Source organism: Salmo salar, chromosome 14, assembly GCF_965601325.2.
Source record: "Salmo salar chromosome 14, fSalSal1, whole genome shotgun sequence".
NCBI lineage: Eukaryota > Metazoa > Chordata > Actinopteri > Salmoniformes > Salmonidae > Salmo > Salmo salar.
In genome coordinates this window covers 53,404,262-53,429,723 of record NC_138304.1, presented here as the reverse complement: position 1 = coordinate 53,429,723, position 25,462 = coordinate 53,404,262, and the positions used below count along the sequence as shown (strand labels likewise).

Sequence of the window (25,462 nt, the reverse complement as noted above, 5' to 3'; positions counted from 1 at the left end):
TGGTTGTCTGTTCCTTGAACTCGTTCTGAGAGTAGTTTTCTCAGGAGGCTAATCAGCCGTGTTGACGCTCCCAGCTTGGGTAGGAGGGCCGTGTAGACAACCGATGATTTGAAGAGAATAACTGTCTGGTTCTTCTGGAATTCACCTTCTTAGATACAGTGAATCAATCAATCAATCAAATGTATTTATAAAGCCCTTTTTACATCAGCCGATGTCACAAAGTGCTGTACAGAAACCCAGCCTAAAACAGCAAACAGCAAGCAATGCAGAAGTAGAAGCACAGTGGCTAGGAAAAACTCCCTAGAAAGGCATGGAACATAGGAAGAAACCTAGAGAGGAACCAGGCTCTGAGGGGTGGCCGGTCCTCTTCGGGCTGTGCTGGGTTGTGATTATAACAGTACATGGCCAAGATGTTAAAACGTTAATTGATGACCAGCAGGGTCAAATAAATAATAATCATGCTCCCTCTAAAAAAATTGGGGGGGCACACGGGGAGTTGGGCAGTTGGGCAGAGTCAGGGTGGAGTCCTGAGCCAACTCCCCGTGCTTACCGTGGGGAGCGGGTGACGAGGAGAGCACCGTGCTATGCGGAAATGCGCATGGTGTCGCCCATACGCACGCACAGTCCGGTGCGGTCAGTACGGGCTCCGCAGCGTTGCCGGGCGAGAGTTGGCCGGCGCAGCGCATCTGGCCACCAGTGCGTCTCCTCGGTCCAGCTTACCCTGTGCCTGCTCTACACACGGCAGCCCTCACTCTCCAGCACAGCCCAGTTCGGCCTGTGCCAGCGCTCTGCCCGTGTCGGGCTACAGTGACCAGTCAGCCAGGACGGGGTGTGCCAGCCCTGAGTTCCAGACCGCCGGTGCGCCTCCACGGCCCAGTGTGCCCCGTGCCTGCTCTGCGCACCCAGTCTCCTGTAAGTCTCAGTCTGGGGAGACCGGTCCCAGCTCCACGCAGGAGGCCTCCAGCGATGCTCCTCAGCCCGGAGCCTCCAGCGATGCTCCTCAGCCCGGAGCCTCCAGCGATGCTCCTCAGCCTGGAGCCTCCAGCGACGCTCCTCAGCCAGGAGCATTCCAGCGACGCTCCTCAGCCAGGAGCCTCCAGCGACGCTCCTCAGCCCGGGGCCCTCAGCGACGCCTCTCAGCCGTGGCCTCCAGCGACGCCTCTCAGCCCAGAGTCTTCTGAACGGGAGCTACAGCCAGAGCCAGAGCCACCTCCGTAGTGGGAGGATTGGGAAGGGGGGGTGTAGCACAAGAACCGTCGTTGACGGTGGCCACCCTCCCTTCCCTCCCTTTAGGTTTAGGGTTGTTTTGTGTTTCTTTTTTTTTTTTAGGTGCAGTCGTGGTCTGCACCTTTGGGGGGGGGGGTACTGTCACGTCCTGACCAGTAAAAGGCATCATTTGGCATTGTAGCATGGTCAGGGCGTGGCAGGGGGTGTTGTTTCTGTGTGTTTTGGTTTTGTTCTATGTTTTATATTTCTATGTTTATTCTAGTTTTCTAGCTCTATGTTGGTTTTTGGCAATGTTCTCCAATTAGAGGCAGCTGGTTGTCATTGTCTCTAATTGGAGGCCATATTTAGTTGTGTTTGTTTCACTTGTGTTTTGGTGGGTGGTTGTTTCCTGTATAGTCTGTGAACCTTACGGAACTGTCGTTTTGTCGTTTTTTGTTTTTAGGGGTGCGACTACATCTAGGGTATTACGCAAGGTTTAATTTAGTTTCTCAGTTAGGTGGTTAACTTCTCTAGGGCCAGTGGGACGATTTCGACCCACCTACGTAACAGCCAGTGGAATCCCGTGGCGCGTTATTCAAATACCTTAGAAATGCTATTACTTCAATTTCTCAAACATATGACTATTTAACACCATTTTAAAGACAAGACTCTCGTTAATCTAACCACACTGTCCGATTTCAAAAAGGCTTTACAACGAAAGCAAAACATTAGATTATGTCAGCAGAGTACCCAGCCAGAAATAATCAGACACCCATTTTTCAAGCTAGCATATAATGTCACAAAAACCAAAACCACAGCTAAATGCAGCACTAACCTTTGATGATCTTCATCAGATGACATTCCTAGGACATTATGTTATACAATACATGCATGTTTTGTTCAATCAAGTTCATATTTATATAAAAAAACAGCTTTTTACATTAGCATGTGACGTTCAGAACTAGCATACCCACCGCAAACTTCCGGTGAATTGACTAAATTACTCACGATAAACGTTCACAAAAAACATAACAATTATTTTAAGAATTATAGATACAGAACTCCTTTATGCAATCGCGGTGTCTGATTTTAAAATAGCTTTTCGGCAAAAGCACATTTTGCAATATTCTGAGTAGATAGCTCGCCATCACGGGCTAGCTATTTTGACACCCACCAAGTTTGGCACTCACCAAACCCAGATTTACTATAAGAAAAATTGGATTACCTTTGCTGTTCTTTGTCAGAATGCACTCCCAGGACTTCTACTTCATCCACAAATGTTGTTTTGGTTCAAAATAATCCATAGTTATGTTCAAATATCCTCTGTTTTGTTCTTGCGTTCAAGACACTATCCGAAGGGTGACGAAGGGTGACGCGCGGACGCGTATCGTGACAAAAAAATTCTAAATATTCCATTACCGTACTTCGAAGCATGTCAAACGCTGTTTAAAATCAATTTTTATGCGATTTTTCTCGTAAAAAAAGCGATAATATTCCGACCTGGAAACCCTGTTTTCGTTCAAAGACTCAAAGTTGAAAATGGCCTCTTCACATGCAGGCGCGCCGTCTCATTGTTCTCAGATCGACCACTTACCAAATGCGCTACTGTTTTTCAGCCATGGGCTGCAAAGTCATCATTCAACGTTCTGGCGCCCTCTGAGAGCCTATGGGAGCTGTAGGAAGTGTCACGTTACAGCAGAGATCCTCAGTTTTCAATAAAGAGAGTGTAGAAGGCCAAGAAATGGTCAGAGAGGGCACTTCCTGTACAGAATCTTCTCAGGTTTTTGCCTGCCATATGAGTTCTGTTATACTCACAGACACCATTCAAACAGTTTTAGAAACTTTAGGGTGTTTTCTATCCAAATCAAACAATTATATGCATATTCTAGTTTCTGGGCAGTAGTAATAACCAGATTAAATCGGGTACGTTTTTTATTCGGATGTGAAAATACTGCCCCCTACCCTAGAGAGGTTAACATCTGCGAACCATGTGTTATATAACCAATAAAATTTGATTTGATAATTTGGCTTCTAATGAATTTGAGAATGATTAGTTGCTGCATTCAAAGTCGGCCACACTAACCAACCTACAGCACTAGACTAAACTTCACTTGCATCATCCTTGTGGTATTAACCTCTTGGGGCTAGGTGGGACGCTAGCGTGCCACCCGTGGTGCACTCCATCAACAGCAGGTGCATTTCAAGAGCGGCAAATTTGAATCCAAATAAATGTCAAAATTCAAATTTTTCAAAAATACAACTATTTTACACCATTTGAAAGATAAACATCTCCTTAATCTAACCACGTTTTACGATTTCAAAAAGGTTTTACGGCGAAAGCATAAATTTAGAGTATGTTAGGACAGTACATTTACAAGAGTTGTGTGTAATGTTTTGTCAAGTCAAAGACAGGGTCACCAAAACCATAAAACCAGCTAAAATGATGCACTAACCTTTTACAATCTCCATCAGATGACACTCCTAGGACATTATGTTAGACAATGCATGCATTTTTAGTTCTATCAAGTTCATATTTATATCCAAAAACAGCGTTTTACTATGGCATTGATGTTGAGGAAATCGTTTCCCTCCAATAACCGGCAGTCAAGTCAGCGTAACAAATTAAATAATTAAAATTAGAAAACATTGGTAAAATATTATATTGTCATTTAAAGAATTATAGATTTACATCTCTTGAACGCAATCAACTTGCCAGATTTAAAAATAACCTTACTGGGAAATCACACTTTGCAATAATCTGAGCACTGCGCCCAGAAAAATACGCGTTGCGATACAGACTAGACGTCATGTTGGGGAGATCTAAAATCGAAAATACTATGTAAATAATCCATTACCTTTGATTCTCTTCATCAGATGTCACTTCCAGGTATCACAGGTCCATAACGAATGTAGTTTTGTTCAAAAAAGCTCATCATTTATGTCCAAAAATCTCCGTCTCGTTAGCACATGATGTAAGCCAGCCGGACTTCTCGTCATGAACGAGGGGAAAAAATATATTTCCGTTCGTTCAAACATGTCAAACGTTGTATAGCATAAATCATTAGGGCCTTTTTTTAACCAGAACATGAATAATATTCAAGGTGGACGAATGCATACTCTTTTATAACGTATTGGAACGAGGGTACCCAACATGAACTCGCGCGCCAGGTGTCTAATGGGACATCATCGTTCCATGGCTCTTGTTCGGTCAGATCTCCCTCCAGAAGACTCAAAACACTTTGTAAAGGCTGGTGACATCTAGTGGAAGCAATAGGAAGTGCCAAAATATTCCTAAACCCCTGTGTTTTTCAATGGGATAGGTTTAAAGTCAATACAACACATCAGGTATCCACTTCCTGTCAGAAAATGTCTCAGGGTTTTGCCTGCCAAATGAGTTCTGTTATACTCACAGACACCATTCAAACAGTTTTGGAAACTTTAGAGTGTTTTCTATCCATATATAATAAGTATATGCATATTCTAGTTACTGGGTAGGATTAGTAACCAGATTAAATCGGGTACATTTTTTTTATCCAGACGTGCAAATGCTGCCCCCTAGACCCAACAGGTTAAGAGATAAACATGGTAATGCTTTCACTAATTGTACGTAAAGGAAGATAGGTCCTACATGATAGAGTGCTTGCTTTCTTATCCAACTGTTTTCTGTGTCCTTTTTTGTCATCCTGTGAACCCCATTCATTGCTCCTCGCAGCTATATTTATCATTTATCATTACATGTCAGTCATCCTTGTAAATGTTGTTTCTGTTTCCTCAAAACACATAAACTACAATAAACTACAAACTACATTAAATATTTTTCTCCACCTCTAAAACTACACAATGGTACATTTGGCTGTTGAGTGAGTGTCACCCGAATACTCTCCATTTTGTGAATTCTGTACTGAGCATTGACAGGGTCCAGTAACATCCTCTCTCTCTGTATGTCTGTCTGTCTCTCCCCCACAGTGAAACGACCCAGTGCATCACCCTGTACTCCCGGCAGGGCACCACCGACACCATTGAGGAGGTGGAGGACGAACAGGACCAGGGGGAAGACAGGCAGCACGGACCCTGGGGACACCCACCTCCGGAGGGGGAAGAAGGGGATGAAGACAGAGAGAACACAGAGGAGAGAGAGAGGTACCAGGGCCAGGGGGATCCATGGGGGTCTCCAGGCCCAGGGGAGGGCCCCTCTTTCAGGGTAGAGGAAGGAGCATCAACCCTCCTGGCCCTCCGAGAAGGGTCCCGACCAGGGTCCCAGGACTGTACCACTGACAGTGACGACGGGGGTGTCCAGTACCGGCAAGAATACTTGAATACAGAAAAGCGTGACCGGGCAGGGCTGCTGTACACCCCAGACACGGACGCTCCAAACACCTCGGATGCTGATGTGCCTCCCAGCTACAGCAAGGTTGGTTGTCTAGATCCCTTGTTATTCTGTGCCGGGTTCCTCTCTAAGTTTCTTCCTTATATGGAGTTTTGCCTGTGTTTTCCGCTTCTGCTTCGCTTGCTTTTTGGTGTCGGGTTGGGGCCTGGGTTACTGTAAAACCCAGTGACAACTGCTGATGGAAAAAGGGCTTTATAAAATACATTTGATATTTTTATTGCTCACACTGTAGCACTTGATACTTGTTATTAATGTGTTACTAAGGCGGTGAGCTTTGACCGTCTGGAGGTGAGTGAGGATGAGAGTGACAGGGACGATAATAGGATGATGGCGATGACCCCAGACACGAGCCGGTCAGACTATCTGGACGACCCCTTGCTGCCCTCACTGACCACTGAGCTGACCGCCAGTGAACTGCTGCTCAACAAGTAAGTAGAATCAGTAGCACTACTACTACTACTACTAACACCACTACTACTGCTGCTGCTACTACTACTACTACTACTACTACTAACACCACCACTACTACTACTACTAATACTACTACCACTACTGCTACTATTACTACTACTACTAACACCAATACTACTACTACAAACACCAATACTACTACTACTACTACTACTACTACTACTACTAACACCAATACTACTATTACTACTACCACTACTACTATGACCACTATAACCACTACTACTACTACTACTACTACTACTACTACTACTACTAACACCAATACTACTATTACTACTACCACTACTACTATGACCACTATAACCACTACTACTACTACTACTAACACCAATACTACTATTACTACTACCACTACTACTATGACCACTATAACCACTACTACTAATACTACTACCACTACTACTACTATTACTACGACTAACACTACTACTATGACCACTATAACCACTACTACCACTACTACTAATACCAGTACTACTAATACTACTACCCCTATTATGACAACTAACACCACTACTACTACTACTACCACTACCACTACTACTACTACTACTACTACTACTATTACTACTACAAACACTACTACTACTACTACTATTACTACTACCACTACTACTACCACCACTACTACTACCACTACTACTACTACTACTACTACTAACACCAATACTACTATTACTACTACCACTACTACTATGACCACTATAACCACTACTACTAATACTACTACCACTACTACTACTATTACTACGACTAACACTACTACTATGACCACTATAACCACTACTACCACTACTACTAATACCAGTACTACTAATACTACTACCCCTATTATGACAACTAACACCACTACTACTACTACTACTACTACTACCACTACCACTACTACTACTACTACTACTACTACTATTACTACTACAAACACTACTACTACTACTACTAACACCAATACTACTACTACTACTACTATTACTACTACCACTACTACTACCACCACTACTACTACCACTACTACTACTACTACTACTACTACTACTAACAACAATACTACTATTACTACTACCACTACTACTATGACCACTATAACCACTACTACTACTACTACTACTACTACTACTACTACTACTACTACTACTACTAACACCAATACTACTATTACTACTACCACTACTACTATGACCACTATAACCACTACTACTACTACTACTACTAACACCAATACTACTATTACTACTACCACTACTACTATGACCACTATAACCACTACTACTAATACTAATACTACTACCACTACTACTACTATTACTACGACTAACACTACTACTATGACCACTATAACCACTACTACCACTACTACTAATACTACTACCAGTACTACTAATACTACTACCCCTATTATGACAACTAACACCACTACTACTACTACTACTACTACTACTACCACCACTACTACTACTACTACTATTACTACTACAAACACTACTACTACTACTACTACTAACACCAATACTACTACTACTACTACTATTACTACTACCACCACTACTACCACCACTACTACTACCACTACTACTACTACTACTACTACCACTACTACTATTACTACTACAAACACTACTACTACTACTACTAACACCAATACTACTACTATTACTATTATTACTACTACTACTACCACTACTACTACTACCACTACTACTACTACTACTACTACTACCACTACTACTACCACCACCACCAACACCACTACTACTACCACTATTACTACTACTACTACTACTACTACTACTACTACTACTACTGTGACCACTATAACTGTTACTACTACTACTACTATTACTATTATTACCACTACTACTACTACTACTACTACTACTGCTACTACCACCAACACCACCACCACCACTACTACTACTACTACTACTACTACCACCACCACTACCGCTACTGCTACTACCACCACTGTTACTACTACTACTACTACTACTACTACCACTACTACTATTACTACTACTACTACTACTACTACTACTACTACTACTACTACTACTACTTATCTAGTGATTTGACTCAACTACTAGCCGCTTGTGTTGTTGATTTTGTTTTTATTTAGCATTGAATGAGTCTAGACACAAGGCTCTCTCTATCCTACCACAGTGTCCTCTATCTCTCTCTCTCTCGCTCTCTCTCTCTCACTCCCCCCTCTCTTTCTTTCATTATTTAATTATTTCATTCTTTCTTTCTGTCTCTCTCTCTCTCTCTCTCTCTGTCTCTCTCTGTCTCTCTCTCTCTCTCTGTCTCTCTCTGTCGCTCTCTCTCTCTCTCTGTCTCGCTCTCTGTCTCGCTGTCTCTCTTGCTCTCTCTCTCGCTCTCTCTCTTGCTGTCTCTCTCTCTGTCTCTCTCTCTCTCTCTCTCTCTCTCTCCACTTCCCTCTCACCCCCACTCCCCCATCAGGATGTTCCATGATGAGGAGCTAGAGCGGTCAGAGCGGTTCTATATGTGCCAGCCCCTGGCGCTCCAGTTGGTCTATGCCCTGTATAACATGCTGGTGGCCCACTCTGAGATGGTGTGTTACCTAGTCATCATCCTCAACAACATGCTGTCAGCCTCCTGCGTCACCCTGGTCCTCCCTATCCTCATCTTCCTCTGGGCCATGCTGTCCGTACCTAGACCCAGTAAGAGGTTCTGGATGACTGCCATCGTATACACTGAGGTAATGGACAGTACATTAGAAGATGTATACTGCTACAGTAGAGGTACTGTCTATGACAACCATTTAGTATTTATAGTATACAATCCTTTAGTCTAATGTGTTTGACTACTGGATGATTGCAGGATTGTATTGGATATTATACTTTATACTGCAATATGCTACTTAGAGTTCCTGCACATGAAACACAAACAGTGCTACAGGTGTAGGATCTTTATTAGATCATTCTTTTTTATTTTTTATTATGAACCCCTTCAAACATCAATTATAATCCACATAATAGTTCACATTTCCGGTTGCTGAAGCATTGTTTTCCTGCTGTGAGAAACTGGTCAAATGAAGATACTATATCTGTATAGTCCATGACAGACACTGCAGTGTAAGAGGTTCTATCTATCTGTATAGTCCATGACAGACATAGATAGGTGTTGGATGACCGCCCTCGTACTCTGGGATGTTATGCTATATATTCCTATGTAAGGGCAGTCGTCATGGAGAGAAGAAGACCAAGGTGCAGCGGAGTTAGTGTTCATGATTTAATTCAAAAAAAGAACACTGGAACACTACAAAACAAGAAAACACCGACAGCTCAACAATACTGACAGCATAACACACTGAACAGAAACAATTACCCACAACCACAAGGACAAACACACACTACTATATAGGACTCCAAATCAAAGACAACTCAACACACCTACCTTCAATTGTGAGTCCAACAACCAACTCACACGTAACACAAATATCTCTGCCACGTCCTGACCAAAACTAATACAATTGCTCCCTCTGCTGGTCAGGACGTGACAGTACCCCCTGTCAAGGTGCAGACCCCGGAATGCACCTTAAAAAAGAAAACACAAAAAATCCCCAATACCCCAACAAAACCAATAAACAATACCCCCTAAACAATAAGGGAGGGAAGGGAGGGTGGCTGCCGTCAACGACGGCACTGTGCTACACCCTCCCTCCCCAACCCACCTATCCTGGAGGTGGCTCAGGTGCGGGACGTGGACCTCGCTCCACCTTCGGTGGTGCCGATAGCTGTGCCGGGCAGACGGGCCGCTCTGGCTGATCCGGGCAGACGGGCGACTCTGGCGACTCCTGACTGGCGGGCGGCTCTGGCGACTCCTGACTGGCGGGCGGCTCTGGCGACTCCTGACTGGCGGGCGGCTCTGGCGACTCCTGACTGGCGGGCGGCTCTGGCGACTCCTGACTGGCGGGCGGCTCTGGCGACTCCTGGCTGGCGGGCGGCTCTGGCGACTCCTGGCTGGCGGGCGGCTCTGGCGACTCCTGACTGGCGGGCGGCTCTGGCGACTCCTGACTGGCGGGCGGCTCTGGCGACTCTTGACTGGCGGGCGGCTCTGGCGACTCTTGACTGGCGGGCGGCTCTGGCGACTCTTGACTGGCGGGCGGCTCTGGCGACTCTTGAGTGGCGGGCGGCTCTGGCAGCTCCTGACTGGCGAGGCTGGGCTGACGCACTATACGCCTGATGCGTGGAGCTGGTACTGGACGTGCCAGCCTGGAAACACGCACCTCCATGCTAGTGCGTATAGCGGGAAACACCGGACCGTAGAGGCGCACTGGCGGTCTTGAGCGCAGGGTTGGCATCACACCTTCAGGCTCGATGCTCACTTTGCCCTGGCACATGCGGGGCGCTGGTACTGCGCATGCCGGCCTGAAAATCCCAGGTCTCACCACAGCCCCAACCCCAAAGCACGGGACCTGTCCAGTCTGTTTCAGCCTAAACAGGGTACAGGGAGCTGGCCTGGGGCTCCATCCTCGCCCCGTCAAACAGCCCTTGTGCCCCCCCAAAAAAAATTATTGGGGCTGCCTCTCGGGTTCCCTTACCCGCTGTGTTCCCCAGTCCTCGCCAGAATTCCTCCGGTGCTTGGTCCTGTTGTGGTGGGTAATTCTGTAAGGGCAGTCGTCATGGAGAGAAGAAGACCAAGGTGCAGCGGAGTTAGTGTTCATGATTTAATTCAAAAAAAGAACACTGGAACACTACAAAACAAGAAAACACCGACAGCTCAACAGTACTGACAGCATAACACACTGAACAGGAACAATTACCCACAACCACAAGGACAAACACACACTACTATATAGGACTTCCAATCAAAGGCAACTCAACACACCTGCCTTCAATTGGGAGTCCAACAACCAACTCACACGTAACACAAATAATAATAATACAATTGCTCCCTCTGCAGGTCAGGACGTGACATCCTATTAATTCTATGATAGTTTACTTTACATTGCTTTATTAACTAATATTACATTAGTTTAATGTGTTGTATGTACACCATTGTAATCATTAGAGTGGTACTTTCTATGGTTCTACACAATGACTGTCTCTATGTTTACACAAAGATCATGAAGCTCCTGAAGTTTTCAGCTGGAAGATAATGTTTTGGTTTGGAGGCTGTGTCAGTCTGTGCTGTACTGATTCTAGGAGGTTTCCAGCTGGAGGATAATGTTTTGGTTTGGAGGCTGTGTCAGTCTGTGCTGTACTGATTCTAGGAGGTTTCCAGCTGGAGGATAATGTTTTGGTTTGGAGGCTGTGTCAGTCTGTGCTGTACTGATTCTAGGAAGTTTCTAGCTGGAGGATAATGTTTTGGCTTGGAGGCTGTGTCAGTCTGTGCTGTACTGATTCTAGGAGGTTTCCAGCTGGAGGATAATGTTTTGGTTTGGAGGCTGTGTCAGTCTGTGCTGTACTGATTCTAGGAGGTTTCCAGCTGGAGGATAATGTTTTGGTTTGGAGGCTGTGTCAGTCTGTGCTGTACTGATTCTAGGAAGTTTCTAGCTGGAGTATAATGTTTTGGTTTGGAGGCTGTGTCAGTCTGTGCCGAAACTGATTCTAGGAAGTTTCTAGCTGGAGGATAATGTTTTGGCTTGGAGGCTGTGTCAGTCTGTGCTGTACTGATTCTAGGAGGTTTCCAGCTGGAGGATAATGTTTTGGTTTGGAAGCTGTGTCAGTCTGTGCTGTACTGATTCTAGGAGGTTTCCAGCTGGAGGATAATGTTTTGGTTTGGAGGCTGTGTCAGTCTGTGCTGTACTGATTCTAGGAAGTTTCTAGCTGGAGGATAATGTTTTGGCTTGGAGGCTGTGTCAGTCTGTGCTGTACTGATTCTAGAAGGTTTCCAGCTGGAGGATAATGTTTTGGTTTGGAGGCTGTGTCAGTCTGTGCTGTACTGATTCTAGGAGGTTTCCAGCTGGAGGATAATGTTTTGGTTTGGAGGCTGTGTCAGTCTGTGCTGTACTGATTCTAGGAAGTTTCTAGCTGGAGTATAATGTTTTGGTTTGGAGGCTGTGTCAGTCTGTGCCGAAACTGATTCTAGGAAGTTTCTAGCTGGAGGATAATGTTTTGGCTTGGAGGCTGTGTCAGTCTCTGCTGTACTGATTCTAGGAGGTTTCTAGCTGGAGGATAATGTTTTGGTTTGGAAGCTGTGTCAGTCTGTGCTGTACTGATTCTAGGAGGTTTCCAGCTGGAGGATAATGTTTTGGTTTGGAGGCTGTGTCAGTCTGTGCCGTACTGATTCTAGGAAGTCCTTAATGACTTTGCAATCCTATGTGTTGGAATTGTTGTTTCATGTTACATTCTGACACTGATTAAAACGTCTGACTGATGCCGGTCAGAATGAAACATACATCCTCACCATGATTTGATTTTGACGGTCTGTCATATTAACATTAATAATTCCTCTATAATGACATTACTGCCTGTTTTATATCTTCTCTCCTAGGTCACCATCGTCATCAAGTATTTCTTCCAGTTTGGCTTTTTTCCCTTCAACCAGAACCCGAAGGTGGACGTGAAAAAACCCTACCACCCTCCCAACATCATCGGAGTGGAGAAGAAAGATGGATACGTGGTCTATGACCTCATACAGCTTCTGGCGCTCTTCTTCCACAGGTCCATCCTGAAGGTACGTCTCAGAGAAAGAGTTCTGATCTAGGACAAGTTTAACCTTTTTAGATTGTAGTGAATAAGATTTCATGGACAGGGGAGGATCTGATCCGAGACGAGCACTCCTACTGTGAGACGAGATACGGGATACTTCCTGTTATTTAACTGAGAAGCAGTGGGATGTGATGACTGTCTGTTCTAGCTGTCTGAGATACAGCTTTGGATTCAGCTTGTTTGAGCTTATTGTATGAATGTATTGTATAGTGTATTATATAAGGTATAGTGTATTATATAATGTGTAGTATAGTGTATTATATAGTGTATTATATAAGGTATAGTATAGTGTATAATATAGTGTATTATATATTGTATAGTATAGTGGATTGTATAGTGTATAGTAGAGTGTACAGTATAGTGGATTGTATAGTGTACAGTGCAGTGGATTGTGTAGTGTATATTATAGTATAGTATAGTATGGTGGATTGTATAGTGTAGTGTATAGTGTGTAGTATTTTGGATTGTATTGTGTATAGTATTTTGGATTGTATTGTGTATAGTATAGTGGATTGTATAGTGTATAGTATAGTGCATAGTGCAGTGCATAGTATAGTGGGTAGTATAGTGTATAGTATAGTGGATAGTATTATGTGTAGTATATAGTATAGTGGATAGTATAGTGGATTGTATAGTGGATTGTGGATTGTCTAGTGTATAGTGTGTTGTATAGTATGATGCATAGTATAGTGTATAGTATGGTTTATAGTATATATTATAGTGGATTGTATAGTGTATAGTGTAGTGGATTGTATAGTGGATTGTATGGTATAGTGCGTAGTATAGTGTATTGTGTAGTGTATAGTGTATAGTATAGTATAGTGTATAGTATAGTGATTGTATAGTGTATTGTATAGTGTATAGTATAGTGTATTGTATAGTGTATAGTATAGTGGATTGTATAGTGTATAGTATAGTGATTGTATAGTGTATAGTATAGTGGATTGTATTGTGTATGGTATAGTGAATTGTATAGTATAGTGGAATGTATAGTGTATAGTATATTGTATAGTATAGAGCATTGTATAGTGGATTGTATAGTGTATAGTATAGATGATTTTATTGTATAGTGTATAGTGTGGTGTATAGTATAGTATAGATGATTTTATTGTATATTGTATAGTATAGTGGATTGTATTGTGTTCATAATGAACTATCATGTTGTGATTTTGGTTAGCCGATTGATACGATCGAGAGTCATTGCTTACAACTCTTAAAACAATGCAATTGTTTGGTTTGTTCAAAGTTCATTCATACCTTACCTCTCCTCTACCTGCCGCCACTTGGTTTGGTATAGAGCATTATCCTTGTGTCTCTTCTTTGTACTGTCCTGCCATAGTGTCATGGTCTATGGGACGAAGACAACCTTAAAGACACCAAGAAGGAGATACTCCACCGGGACACTGAGTCAGAGGACGATGAGAGGAGGGAGAGGGAGGCCACTCCCGTCTCTTCCACCCCCCGCGAGAGGAAGGGGTCCACACAGACCCTCAGGTCTATAAATCTGGGCATGGGCACCTCCATGGACTCTGTACACATCCCCGTGCACTACCTCCAGCAACAGCAGCAGACCTACCAGAGAAGGAAGAGCTCCAGTGGAGGGTCTCATATCTCCCACCGCTCAGTCCACTCTGTACGCTCCAAGAGAGGTCAGGAAAACTATTTGACTTGACTTGACTTAGCCTTTACTTTACAGTACTTTACAGTACTTTACAGTACTTTACAATTTACTTTATTTTAATAAAGCTCCAAACTTTACTTAGTAGGGATGTAAGGATTTACCGATCTGTCCCTGGTTCAAATGTGAGTGGGTGGGTCTGCGGGAGCCCAAACCGATCCAAATAACGCATCAATAAGAAAAACTATTCAACCGTCACAAATCGCTGTGACTACTAACGTTTTTTTTTTTAATTATTTTTTTGTTTTTACTCATGCGATTGTTTTGCTGCCTTGTTCCAAAAATACATTTTACATTTACATTTTAGTTATTTAGCAGACGCTCTTATCCAGAGCGACTTACAGTAGTGAATGCATACATTTCATAAAAAATTTTTTCTTCTCCGTACTGGTCCCCCGTGGGAAATACCTCTACCTGTTGTGACTGAATTGCTGCGTCCTGTCTTTCAGCTTATCAAACTTTCCCGGCTTGTAACTGAGTATGACGTTCATCTACAAGTCAGATAACAACTGTGTGCGTAGAAGGGATGACCTCATTCAGTCCACTGGTCTACTGTTTGAAACGAGATTTCCTTAGTCGAGCAGTCGCATGTATTACTTTTTCTTTTTTTCATGGAGCCCAAGACGACTGTCTGATTGGCTCCTGTCTCAGTGGACTAATCCATTGCGGAGATATCACAGGGGTGGCACAGTCCATCACTCTAAGACATTTGATACTGAAATTGAATATGGTTATATTATATAAAAATAACGGTGCAAACACTAATAAATCTAATATTATTTTATAATATATGCGCTTTCTCCCGCGTTGGATACTTTAAAAAATATATATATATTTCACGTTTATTTAACCAGGTAGGCTAGTTGAGAACAAGTTCTCATTTGCAACTTCGACCTGGCCAAGACAAAGCATAGCAATTCGACATACAACAACACAGAGTTACACATGGAATAAACAAAACATACAGTCAATAATACAGTAGAACAAAAGAAAACAAAAAGTCTATATACAGAGAGTGCAAATGAGGTAAGTCAAGGCAATAAATAGGCCATGGTGGCGAAGTAATTACAATATAGCAATTAAACACTGGAATGGTTGATGTGCAGAAGATGAATGTGCAAGTAGAGATACTGGGGTGCAGAGGAGCAAGATAAATAAATAAATACAGTATGGGGATGAGGTAGGTAGATAGATGGGCTGTTTACAGATGGGCTGTGTACAGGTGCAGTGATCTGCTCTGACAGCTGGTGCTTAAAGCTAGTGAGGGAGATATGAGTCTCCAGCTTCAGAGATTTTTGCAGTTTGTTCCAGTCATTGGCAGCAGAGAACTGGAAGGAAAGACGACCAAAGGAGGAATTGGCTTTGGGGGTGACCAGTGAGATATACCTGCTGGAGCGCGTGCTACGAGTGGGTGCTGCTATGGTGACCAGTGAGCTGAGATAAGGCGGGGCTTTACCTAGCAGAGACTTGTAGATAACCTGTAGCCAGTGGGTTTGGCGACGAGTTTGAAGCGAGGGCCAACCAACGAGAGCGTACAGATCGCAATGGTGGGTAGTGTATGGGGCTTTGGTGACAAAATGGATGGCACTGTGATAGACTGCATCCAATTTGTTGAGTAGAGTGTTTGAGGCTATTTTATAGATGACAACACTGAAGTTGAGGATCGGTATGGTGGTCACTTTTACGGGGATATGTTTGGCAGCATGAGTGAAGGATGCTTTGTTCTGATATAGGAAGCCGATTCTAGATTTAATTTTGGATTGGAGATGTTTAATGTGAGTCTGGAAGGAGAGTTTACAGTCTAGCCAGACACCTAGGTATTTGTAGTTGTCCACATATTCTAAGTCAGAACCGTCCACAGTAGTGATGCTGGACAGGCGGGCAGGTGCGGGCAGTGATCGATTGAATAGCATGCATTTAGTTTTACTTGCGTTTAAGAGCAGTTGGAGGCCACGGAAGGAGAGTTGTATGGCATTGAAGCTCGTCTGGAGGTTAGTTAACACAGTGTCCAAAGAGGGGCCAGTAGTATACAGAATGGTGTCGTCTGCGTAGAGGTGGATCAGAGAATCACCAGCAGCAAGAGCAACATCATTGATGTATACAGAGAAGAGAGTCGGCCCGAGAATTGAACCCTGTGGCACACCCATAGAGATTGCCAGAGGTCCGGACAACAGGCCCTCCTGTGTGCTGTAGAATTGCTGCCTTTCTATCACGGCTCAGGCTAAGAACCAGATGCAGTTACTACATGATTCCATATGTTTTATTTCATAGTTTTGATGTCTTCACTATTATTCTACAATGTAGAAAATAGTCAAAATAAAGAAAAACCCTTGAATGAGTAGGTGTGTCAAAACTTTTGACTGGTACTGTAAGTGTTCACACCCGAGTGTCAATACAAGTTAGAATCACCTTTGGCATCGTATTTCTGGGTAAATCTCTAATACATGGATTGTATAATATTATTTTTCAAATTCTTCTAGCTCTGTCAAGTTGGTTGCTAGACAGCCATTTTCAAGTCTTGCCATAGATTTTCATGCCGATTTAAGTAAAAACCGTAGCTAGACCACTAAGGAACAGTCAATGCCATCTTGGAAGATTCTCTGTCTTCTTGGTAAGCAACACCAGTGTATATTTGGCCTTGTGTTTTGGGTTACTGTCCTGCTGAAAGGTGAATTTGTCTCCCAGTGTCTGTTGGAAAGCAGACTGAACCAGGTTTTCGTGAGGATTTTGCCTGTTCTTAGGTCTATTCGTTTATTTTTCTCCTAAAAAAACTCCCCAGTCCTTGCCGATGACAAGCATACCCATAACATGATGCAGCCACCACCATGCTTGAACATATGAAGAGTGGTACTCAGTGATGTGTTGTGTTGGATTTGCCCCAAACATAACGCTTTGTATTCAGTATTTAAAGTTCCTTTCTTTGCCAATTTTTTTGCAGTATTACTTTAGTACCTTGTTGCAAACAGGATGTTTGTTTTGGAATATTTTTATTCTGTAAAGCTTTCCTTCTTTTCACTCTGTCATTTAGGTTAGTATTGTGGAGTAACTACAATGTTGTTGATCCATGCTCAGTTTTCTCCTATCACAGCCATTTAACTGTTTTAAAGTCACCATTGGCCTCATGGTGAAATCCCTGAGCGGTTTCCTTCCTCTCCGGCAACTGTGTTAGGAAGGATGCCTGTATCTTTGTAGTGACTGGGTGTATTGATACACCATCCAAAGTGTAATTAATAACTTCACCATGCTCAAAGGGATATTCAATGTCTGCTTTTTTCCCCCACCCGTCTACCAATTGGTGCACATCTAACTGCTGATTGGGACTTTTCGATTGCCAATTTCTCCGTAAGAAATATATTTGGCAGTTCTGCTTTAAACAGTCAGTACATTTGGTCGTTTTTACATCAACAGCGTAAAGGTGTAATTTCATAACCAGGACAGGAATGATTTTTTTCATGCCACACTAGTCGGAACAGGAGAAGAGAGCAGCTCTCCTATGTAAAATGTGTATTTTGTATTTATTATGGATCCTCATTAGCTGCTGCCAAGGCAAAATTAAGGCAGTTATACAATTTAAAAAACATTAAAATACATTTCACAACAGATTTCACAACACATTAAGTGTGTGCCCTCAGGCCAGCACTCAACTACCACATATCTATAACACAAAATCCATGTGTACTTTTGTGTATAGTGCGTATGTTATCGTGTGTGTGTCTGCATGTGTCTGTACCTGTATGTGTGTCTCTTCACAGTCCCTGCTGTTCCATAAAGTGTATTTTTATCAGTTTTTTATCTGATTCTACTGCTGGCATCAGTTACTTGATGTGGAATAGAGTTCCATGTAGTCATGGCTCTATGTTGTACTGTGTGCCTCCCATAGTCTGTTCTGGACTTGGGGAATGTGAAGAGACCTCTTGTGGCATGTCTTGTTGGGTATGCATGGGTGTCCGAGCTGTGTGCTGGTCGTTCAAACAGACAGATCGGTGCATTCAACATGTCAATACTTCTCACAAATACAAGTAGTGATGGAGTCAATCTCTCCGCTACTTTGAGCCAGGAGAGATTGACATGCATATTATTAATTTTAGCTCTCCGTATACATTTAAGGGCCAGCCGTGCTGCTCTGAGCCAATTGTTATTCTTCTAAGTCCCTCTTTGTGGCACCTGACCACGCGACTGGACAGTAGTCCAGGTGCAACAAAACTAGGGCCTGTAGGACCTGCCTTGTTGATAGCGTTGTTATGAACAGACCTCTCCCCATCTTAGCTACTGTTGCATCAATTTGTTTGACAATGACAGTTGGCAGTTTAGCCTCCACAACCTGCTCAATTTCCACATTATTCATTACAATATTTAGTTTAGGTTTAGGGTTTAGTGAATGGTTTTGTCCCAAATACAATGCTTTTAGCTTTTGAAATATTTAGGACTAACTTATTTATTGCCACCATTATAATACTGACTGCAGCTCTTTGTCTTGCAGTGATTTAACTTGCTGTGGTAGCTGACGGGTATAGTGTTGAGTCATCAGTATATCTACAAACACAGGCTTTACTCAGAGCCAGTGGCAGGTCATTAGTGAAGATTGAAAAAAATAAGGGGCCTAGAGAGCTGCCCTGGGGAATTCCTGATTCTACCTGGATTATTTTGGAGAGGCTCTGTGTGTCTGTTAGACAGGTAACTCTCAATCCACAATATAGCAAGAGGTGTAAAGCCATAACACGTACGTTTTTCCAGCAGCAGAATATGATCAATAATGTCAAAAGCTGCACTGAAATCTAACAAAACAGCTCCCACAATCATTTTATTATCAATTTCTCTCAGACAATAATCAGTTGTTTCTGTAAGTGCCGTACATGTTCTGAAAATATGTTGTTAATTTGTCTACTTTAAAATAGCATTGTATCTGGTCAAACTCCGTTTTTTTTCCAAAGGTTTACTAAGGGTTGGTAACAGGCTGATTGTTCGGGGGTTTTATGCCAGTAAAGGGTGCTTTGCTATTCTTGGGCAGCAAAATTCCTTTTACTTCTCTCCAGGCCTGAGGGCACACACTTTCCTGTAGGCTAAGATTGAAGAGATGGCCAATAGAAGTGGCAATAATGTCCTCTGTCACCCACAGTAATTTTCCATCCAAAGTTTCAAACGTTCATAACCATACGCTTTTGAGAAGGGCGTGAAATCCAAAGCTGTGTTATATTAATTGGCTATGTATGTCATAGCTCATTTCTAAAGCTAAATATTGACATATTACTAGCTGAAAACATTTGAATCTGCTATATGACAAGTTAATCAGTGGGTGATAAAAAGTGGGGGAACTAAATCATCCCTTCCCTAATCTGATAGTGGTAGATGCTCAGTCTTCCCCACTCAGCCAGAGACGAAGAGGCAAAGCAAGAGGGTTAACTGGGCCAAAATCTATGTTCTCCAGCAAGTGGCGTTTCTCATTTTTTTTCACTCACCAAGCTTGAAGTTTTTGTGTAGAGGTCAAAAGAGATTGTCGAATTTGGTTTTTGGTTGTGCCTGTTGTTCACACGCGTATCGTCCATCACATTGGATAGAATGGTTCCACCTGATCTTACCTCCTGCCTTACATTTTTTAAGACATTTATTTTCATTGTTAGAGCGAAGTTTACTTTAGTTTACTGTACTTTACTTATCTACTTAATTTACTTTACTTTTCTTAGCTATTTGCTTTACTATACTTTACTTAGCTATTTAACTTCTATGTTAAAGACGACTCTCGTTAATCTAACCACACTGTCTGATTTCAAAAAGGCTTTACAACGAAAGCAAAACATTAGATTATGTCAGCAGAGTACCCAGCCAGAAATAATCAGACACCCATTTTTCAAGCTAGCATATAATGTCACATAAACCCAAACCACAGCTAAATGCAACACTAACCTTTGATGATCTTCATAAGATGACAACCCTACTCAACAGCCAGTGTAATCCCGTGGCGCGATATTCAAATACCTCAAAAATGCAAAAACTTCAATTTTTCAAACATATGACTATTTTACACCATTTTAAAGACAAGACTCTCCTTTATCTAACCACACTGTCCGATTTCAAAAAGGCTTTACAACGAAAGCAAAACATTAGATTATGTCAGCAGAGTACCCAGCCAGAAATAATCAGACACCCATTTTTCAAGCTAGCATATAATATCACAAAAACCCAGAAGACAGCTAAATGCAGCACTAACCTTTGATGATCTTCATCAGATGACACACCTAGGACATTATGTTATACAATACATGCATGTTTTGTTCAATCAAGTTCGTATTTATATCAAAAACCAGCTTTTTACATTAGCATGTGACGTTCAGAACTAGCATACCCCCAGCAAACCTCCGGTGAATTTACTAAATTACTCACGATAAACGTTCACAAAAAACATAACAATTATTTTAAGAATTATAGATACAGAACTCCTTTGTGCAATCGAGGTGTCCGATTTTAAAATAGCTTTTCGGTGAAAGCACATTTTGCAATATTCTCAGTAGATAGCCCAGCCATCACGGCTAGCCATCACGGCTAGCCACTTATAAACTCCGATTTACTATTACAAAAGTTTGATTACCTTTGTTGTCTTCGTCAGAATGCACTCCCAGGACTGCTACTTCAATAACAAATGTTGGTTTGGTCCAAAATAATCCATTGTTATATCCAAATAGCGGCGTTTTGTTCGTGCGTTCCAAGACACTATCCGAAGTGTAAATAAGGGTCACGAGCATGGCGCAATTCGTGACAAAAAATTCTAAATATTCCATTACCGTATTTCGAAGCATGTCAACCGCTGTTTAAAATCCATTTTTACGCCATTTTTCTCGTAAAAAAGCGATAATATTCCGACCGGGAAAGCGTGTTTACATACAAAGAGAGAGAAAATAAATACATCTCGTGCCCTCGTGCACAAGCGTGAGTCTCAGAGTACTCTGACCAGCCACTATCCAAACGCGATAATGTGTTTCAGCCAGAGGCTGCCTCGATATCATTCAGCTTTTTCCCGGGTTCTGAGAGCCTATGGGAGCCGTAGGAAGTGTCACGTTACGGCAAAGATCCTCAGTCTTCAATAAAAAGAGCCAAGATGAACAACAACTTGTCAGAGAGGGCGCTTCCTGTTTGGAATCTTCTCAGGTTTTTGCCTGCCATATGAGTTCTGTTATACTCACAGACACCATTCAAACAGTTTTAGAAACTTTAGGGTGTTTTCTATCCAAAGCCAATAATTATATGCATATTCTAGTTACTGGGCAGGAGTAGTAACCAGATTAAATCGGGTACGTTTTTTATCCGACCGTGTCAATACTGCCCCCTAGCCCTAACAGGTTAATTTACTGTACTTTACTTTAGTTTACTTTTCTTTAGTTTACTTTACAACGCTAATTACTTTATTTACCCACTATCTTACTTTACTTTGTCACTAACTTACTTTACTTACCTATTAACTTACTTTAATATGTCACTACCTTACTTTACTTTTCCACTAACTTACTTTACTTTAATTTGCCACTAACTTACTTTACTTTGCCACTAACTTATTTTAGTTTACCACTAACTTACTTTACTTTACTTAGCCACTAACTTATTTTACTTAACTTTACTACTAACTTACTTTACTTTGCCACTAACTTACTTTTTTTTAAACTTTACTACTAATTTACTTTACTTTGCCACTAACTTACTTTACTTTACTACTAACTTACTTTACTTAGCCACTAACTTATTTTTACTTAACTTTACTACTAACTTACTTTACTTAGCCACTAACTTATTTTTACTTAACTTTACTACTAATTTACTTTACTTTGCCACTAACTTATTTTTACTTAACTTTACTACTAACTTACTTTACTTTGCCACTAACTTACTTTACTTTACTACTAATTTACTTTACGTACAGTACAATAGGGTTGTAACATGCATTGCCATGGTTTCCCCAGGCAGCACTAACTCCAGGAACAGTAGCCATAGAGACGGGAGCGAGTCAGTGCAGCAGAAGACTAAGAAACAGCTGATGAAGGAGAAACTCAGAGAACAGATGATCAAAGCCAAGACCTTCACTATCAAAAGGTGGGATTGACTGGTTGAATTATTGATTGGTTGATTGATTGACTGATTAGTTGGTTGATTGGTTGATTGATTGTATTTGTATCATTGTCTCTCCAGGACCATGGAGGTGTACCTGCCCATCCGTCAGTTCTTCTACAACCTGGTCCATCCAGAGTACAGTGCTGTAACAGACGTCTATGTTCTCATGTTCCTGGCCGACACCATCGACTTCATCATCATCGTCTTCGGCTTCTCTGCTTTTGGGGTACGTATGCTGGTCTCTTTTGGGTTACGTACACTACCGTTCAAAAGTTTGATGTCACTTAGAAATGTCTTTTTTTTTTTGTCTATTAAAATAACATCAAATTGATCAGAAATACAGTGTAGACATTGTTAATGTAAATGACTATTGTAGCTGGAAACGGCAGATTTTTTATGGAATATCTACAAAGGCGTACAGAGGCCCATTATCAGCAACCATCACTCCTGTGTTCCAATGGCATGTTGTGTTAGCTAATCCAAGTTTTGGGGTATGTCTAGTCTCTTTTGGGGTATGTCTAGTCTCTTTTGGGGTATGTCTAGTCTCTTTTGGGGTATGTCTAGTCTAGTCTCTTTTGGGGTATGTCTAGTCTAGTCTCTTTTGGGGTATGTCTAGTCTAGTCTCTTTTGGGGTATGTCTAGTCTAGTCTCTTTTGGGGTATGTCTAGTCTAGTCTCTTTTGGGGTATGTCTCCTTTTGGGGTATGTCTAGTCTCCTTTTGGGGTATGTCTAGTCTCCTTTTGGGGTATGTCTAGTCTCTGTTGGGGTATGTCTAGTCTCTGTTGGGGTATGTCTAGTCTAGTCTCTGTTGGGGTATGTCTAGTCTAGTCTCTTTTGGGGTATGTCTAGTCTAGTCCCTTTTGGGGTATGTCTAGTCTAGTCCCTTTTGGGGTATGTCTAGTCTAGTCCCTTTTGGGGTATGTCTAGTCTAGTCCCTTTTGGGGTATGTCTAGTCTAGTCCCTTTTGGGCTATGTCTAGTCTAGTCTCTTTTGGGGTATGTCTAGTATCTTTTGGGGAATGTCTAGTCTCTTTTGGGGTATGTCTAGTATCTTTTGGGGAATGTCTAGTCTCTTTTGGGGTATGTACTGTCCTTTAACTCTAACCCACTTACCTTATATTTTCTTATCTGTCAGAAACACTCCGCGGGAGCAGACATCACGTCGTCCCTGTCGGAGGACCAGGTTCCCGGAGCCTTCCTGGTGATGGTTCTGATCCAGTTTGGGACCATGGTGGTAGACCGGGCCCTGTACCTCAAGAAGACAGTGCTGGGGAAAGTCATCTTCCAGGTGGCCCTGGTGTTCGGGATACACTTCTGGATGTTCTTCATCCTGCCGGTAGTCACTGAGAGGTTAATACTCACCTTATGGAATTAATTAGTTAATACATCTGATTTATTGGTTGATTTATTAATGAATTAGTTGTTGAATTAGTTAATTTTGTAAACATATCCAGTTCTTTCAGATCTCCCTAAGGGGGGTAGGGGCCTCGTGATTGATTAAGGATGTATCATTAGTAGCAGTGTTTGTCATTAGTAACTGTGTTTATCATTAGTAACCTTGCTTAACAGTATTTATACCTCTGTCCACGTTGCAGGCGTTTCAATGAGAACACAGTAGCCAAGCTATGGTACTGTATCAAGTGTATCTACTTTGGACTGTCAGCCTATCAGATCCGCTGTGGCTACCCCACCAGAGTCCTGGGTAACTTCCTCACCAAGAGCTACAACTACGCCAACCTCTTCCTGTTTCAAGGGTGAGTTATGACAAGGGGTTCCCCAACTTTATTTGGGGGCCACAGACCAACTACGCCAACCTCTTCCTGTTTCAAGGGTGAGTTAGGACAAGGGGTTCCCCAACTTTATTTTGGGGGCCACAGACCAACTACGCCAACCTCTTCCTGTTTCAAAGGTGAATTAGGACAAGGGGTTCCCCAACTGTTTTTGGGGGCCACAGACCAACTATGCCAACCTCTTCCTGTTTCAAAGGTGAGTTAGGACAAGGGGTTCCCCAACTTTATTTTGGGGGCCACAGACCAACTACGCCAACCTCTTCCTGTTTCAAAGGTGAGTTAGGACCCAAGTTTGATAAATATTGAGTTAGGACACTGTAGGTTGTAGTAGGAAATTCAACATACAGTAGTATCACTGTTGTACAGTGTGTAAGTCTCAAATTACTCTCTATTCCCTTTATAGTGTGACCCAGTGTTGTAGTACTTGAGTCCAGGAATCCGACTTGACTTGGACTCAAGTCACAATTATACTGTATATGAGAAATAGGCTGTGATTTCGAGAGCCACAGGTGTGTTTGTGTGCGTTCCACTTCCAGGTTCCGTTTGATCCCGTTCCTGACTGAGCTGCGTGCGGTGATGGACTGGGTCTGGACCGACACCTCCCTGTCCTTATCCTCCTGGATCTGCGTGGAAGACATCTACGCTCACATCTTCGTCCTCAAGTGCTGGAGGGAGTCAGAGAGAGTAGGTTGTGTATCCTTCTTGTTCATGTGTCTGTGGGACCAACAGGGTTCGAACACAAACTCTGCCCACTGCGTCACGAGAATGTGTTAGCTTAGCCCACTCAGCTAAAGCTTAAGAAGGCCCACAGCCTTCTGTTTTTTTTTTAATACATATTTTTCCACAAGCTGCATTTGTGTTGCAAAGTGAGATTGAATTGAAACTTTAGCTCTGGGAGTTTAGACTTCAGGTCTTCAGGTCTAAGGCAAGATTACCCAGATAACCATGGACAGGAGAGGATACAATCCACTCATCATGGGTGCGTCCCAAATGGCACCATATTCCCTATATAGTGCACTACTTTAGACCAGGACCCATTGGCACCATATTCCCTATACAGTGCACTACTTTTGACCAGGACCCATTGGCACCATATTGCCTATGGACTATTTGGGCCCTGGTCACTTTATACGGAACAAGGGTGTCATTTCAGAGGTACCCTC

At 42.5% G+C, this 25,462-nt stretch overlaps 1 protein-coding gene across 1 annotated transcript in view; it reads left to right on the top strand.

Moving 5' to 3' along the window:
• piezo2b (piezo-type mechanosensitive ion channel component 2b) overlaps positions 1-25,462 on the top strand; it is a 285,749-nt gene that overhangs the window by 220,430 nt on the left and 39,857 nt on the right. Inside the window, exons 39-48 of the mRNA XM_082961036.1 lie at positions 5,173-5,617; positions 5,858-6,021; positions 8,522-8,780; positions 12,521-12,703; positions 14,078-14,387; positions 22,363-22,492; positions 22,589-22,736; positions 23,645-23,859; positions 24,105-24,263; positions 24,836-24,983. Coding sequence (XP_082817162.1) covers positions 5,173-5,617; positions 5,858-6,021; positions 8,522-8,780; positions 12,521-12,703; positions 14,078-14,387; positions 22,363-22,492; positions 22,589-22,736; positions 23,645-23,859; positions 24,105-24,263; positions 24,836-24,983 — 2,161 coding nt within the window. The remainder of the gene's footprint in view (positions 1-5,172; positions 5,618-5,857; positions 6,022-8,521; positions 8,781-12,520; positions 12,704-14,077; positions 14,388-22,362; positions 22,493-22,588; positions 22,737-23,644; positions 23,860-24,104; positions 24,264-24,835; positions 24,984-25,462) is intronic.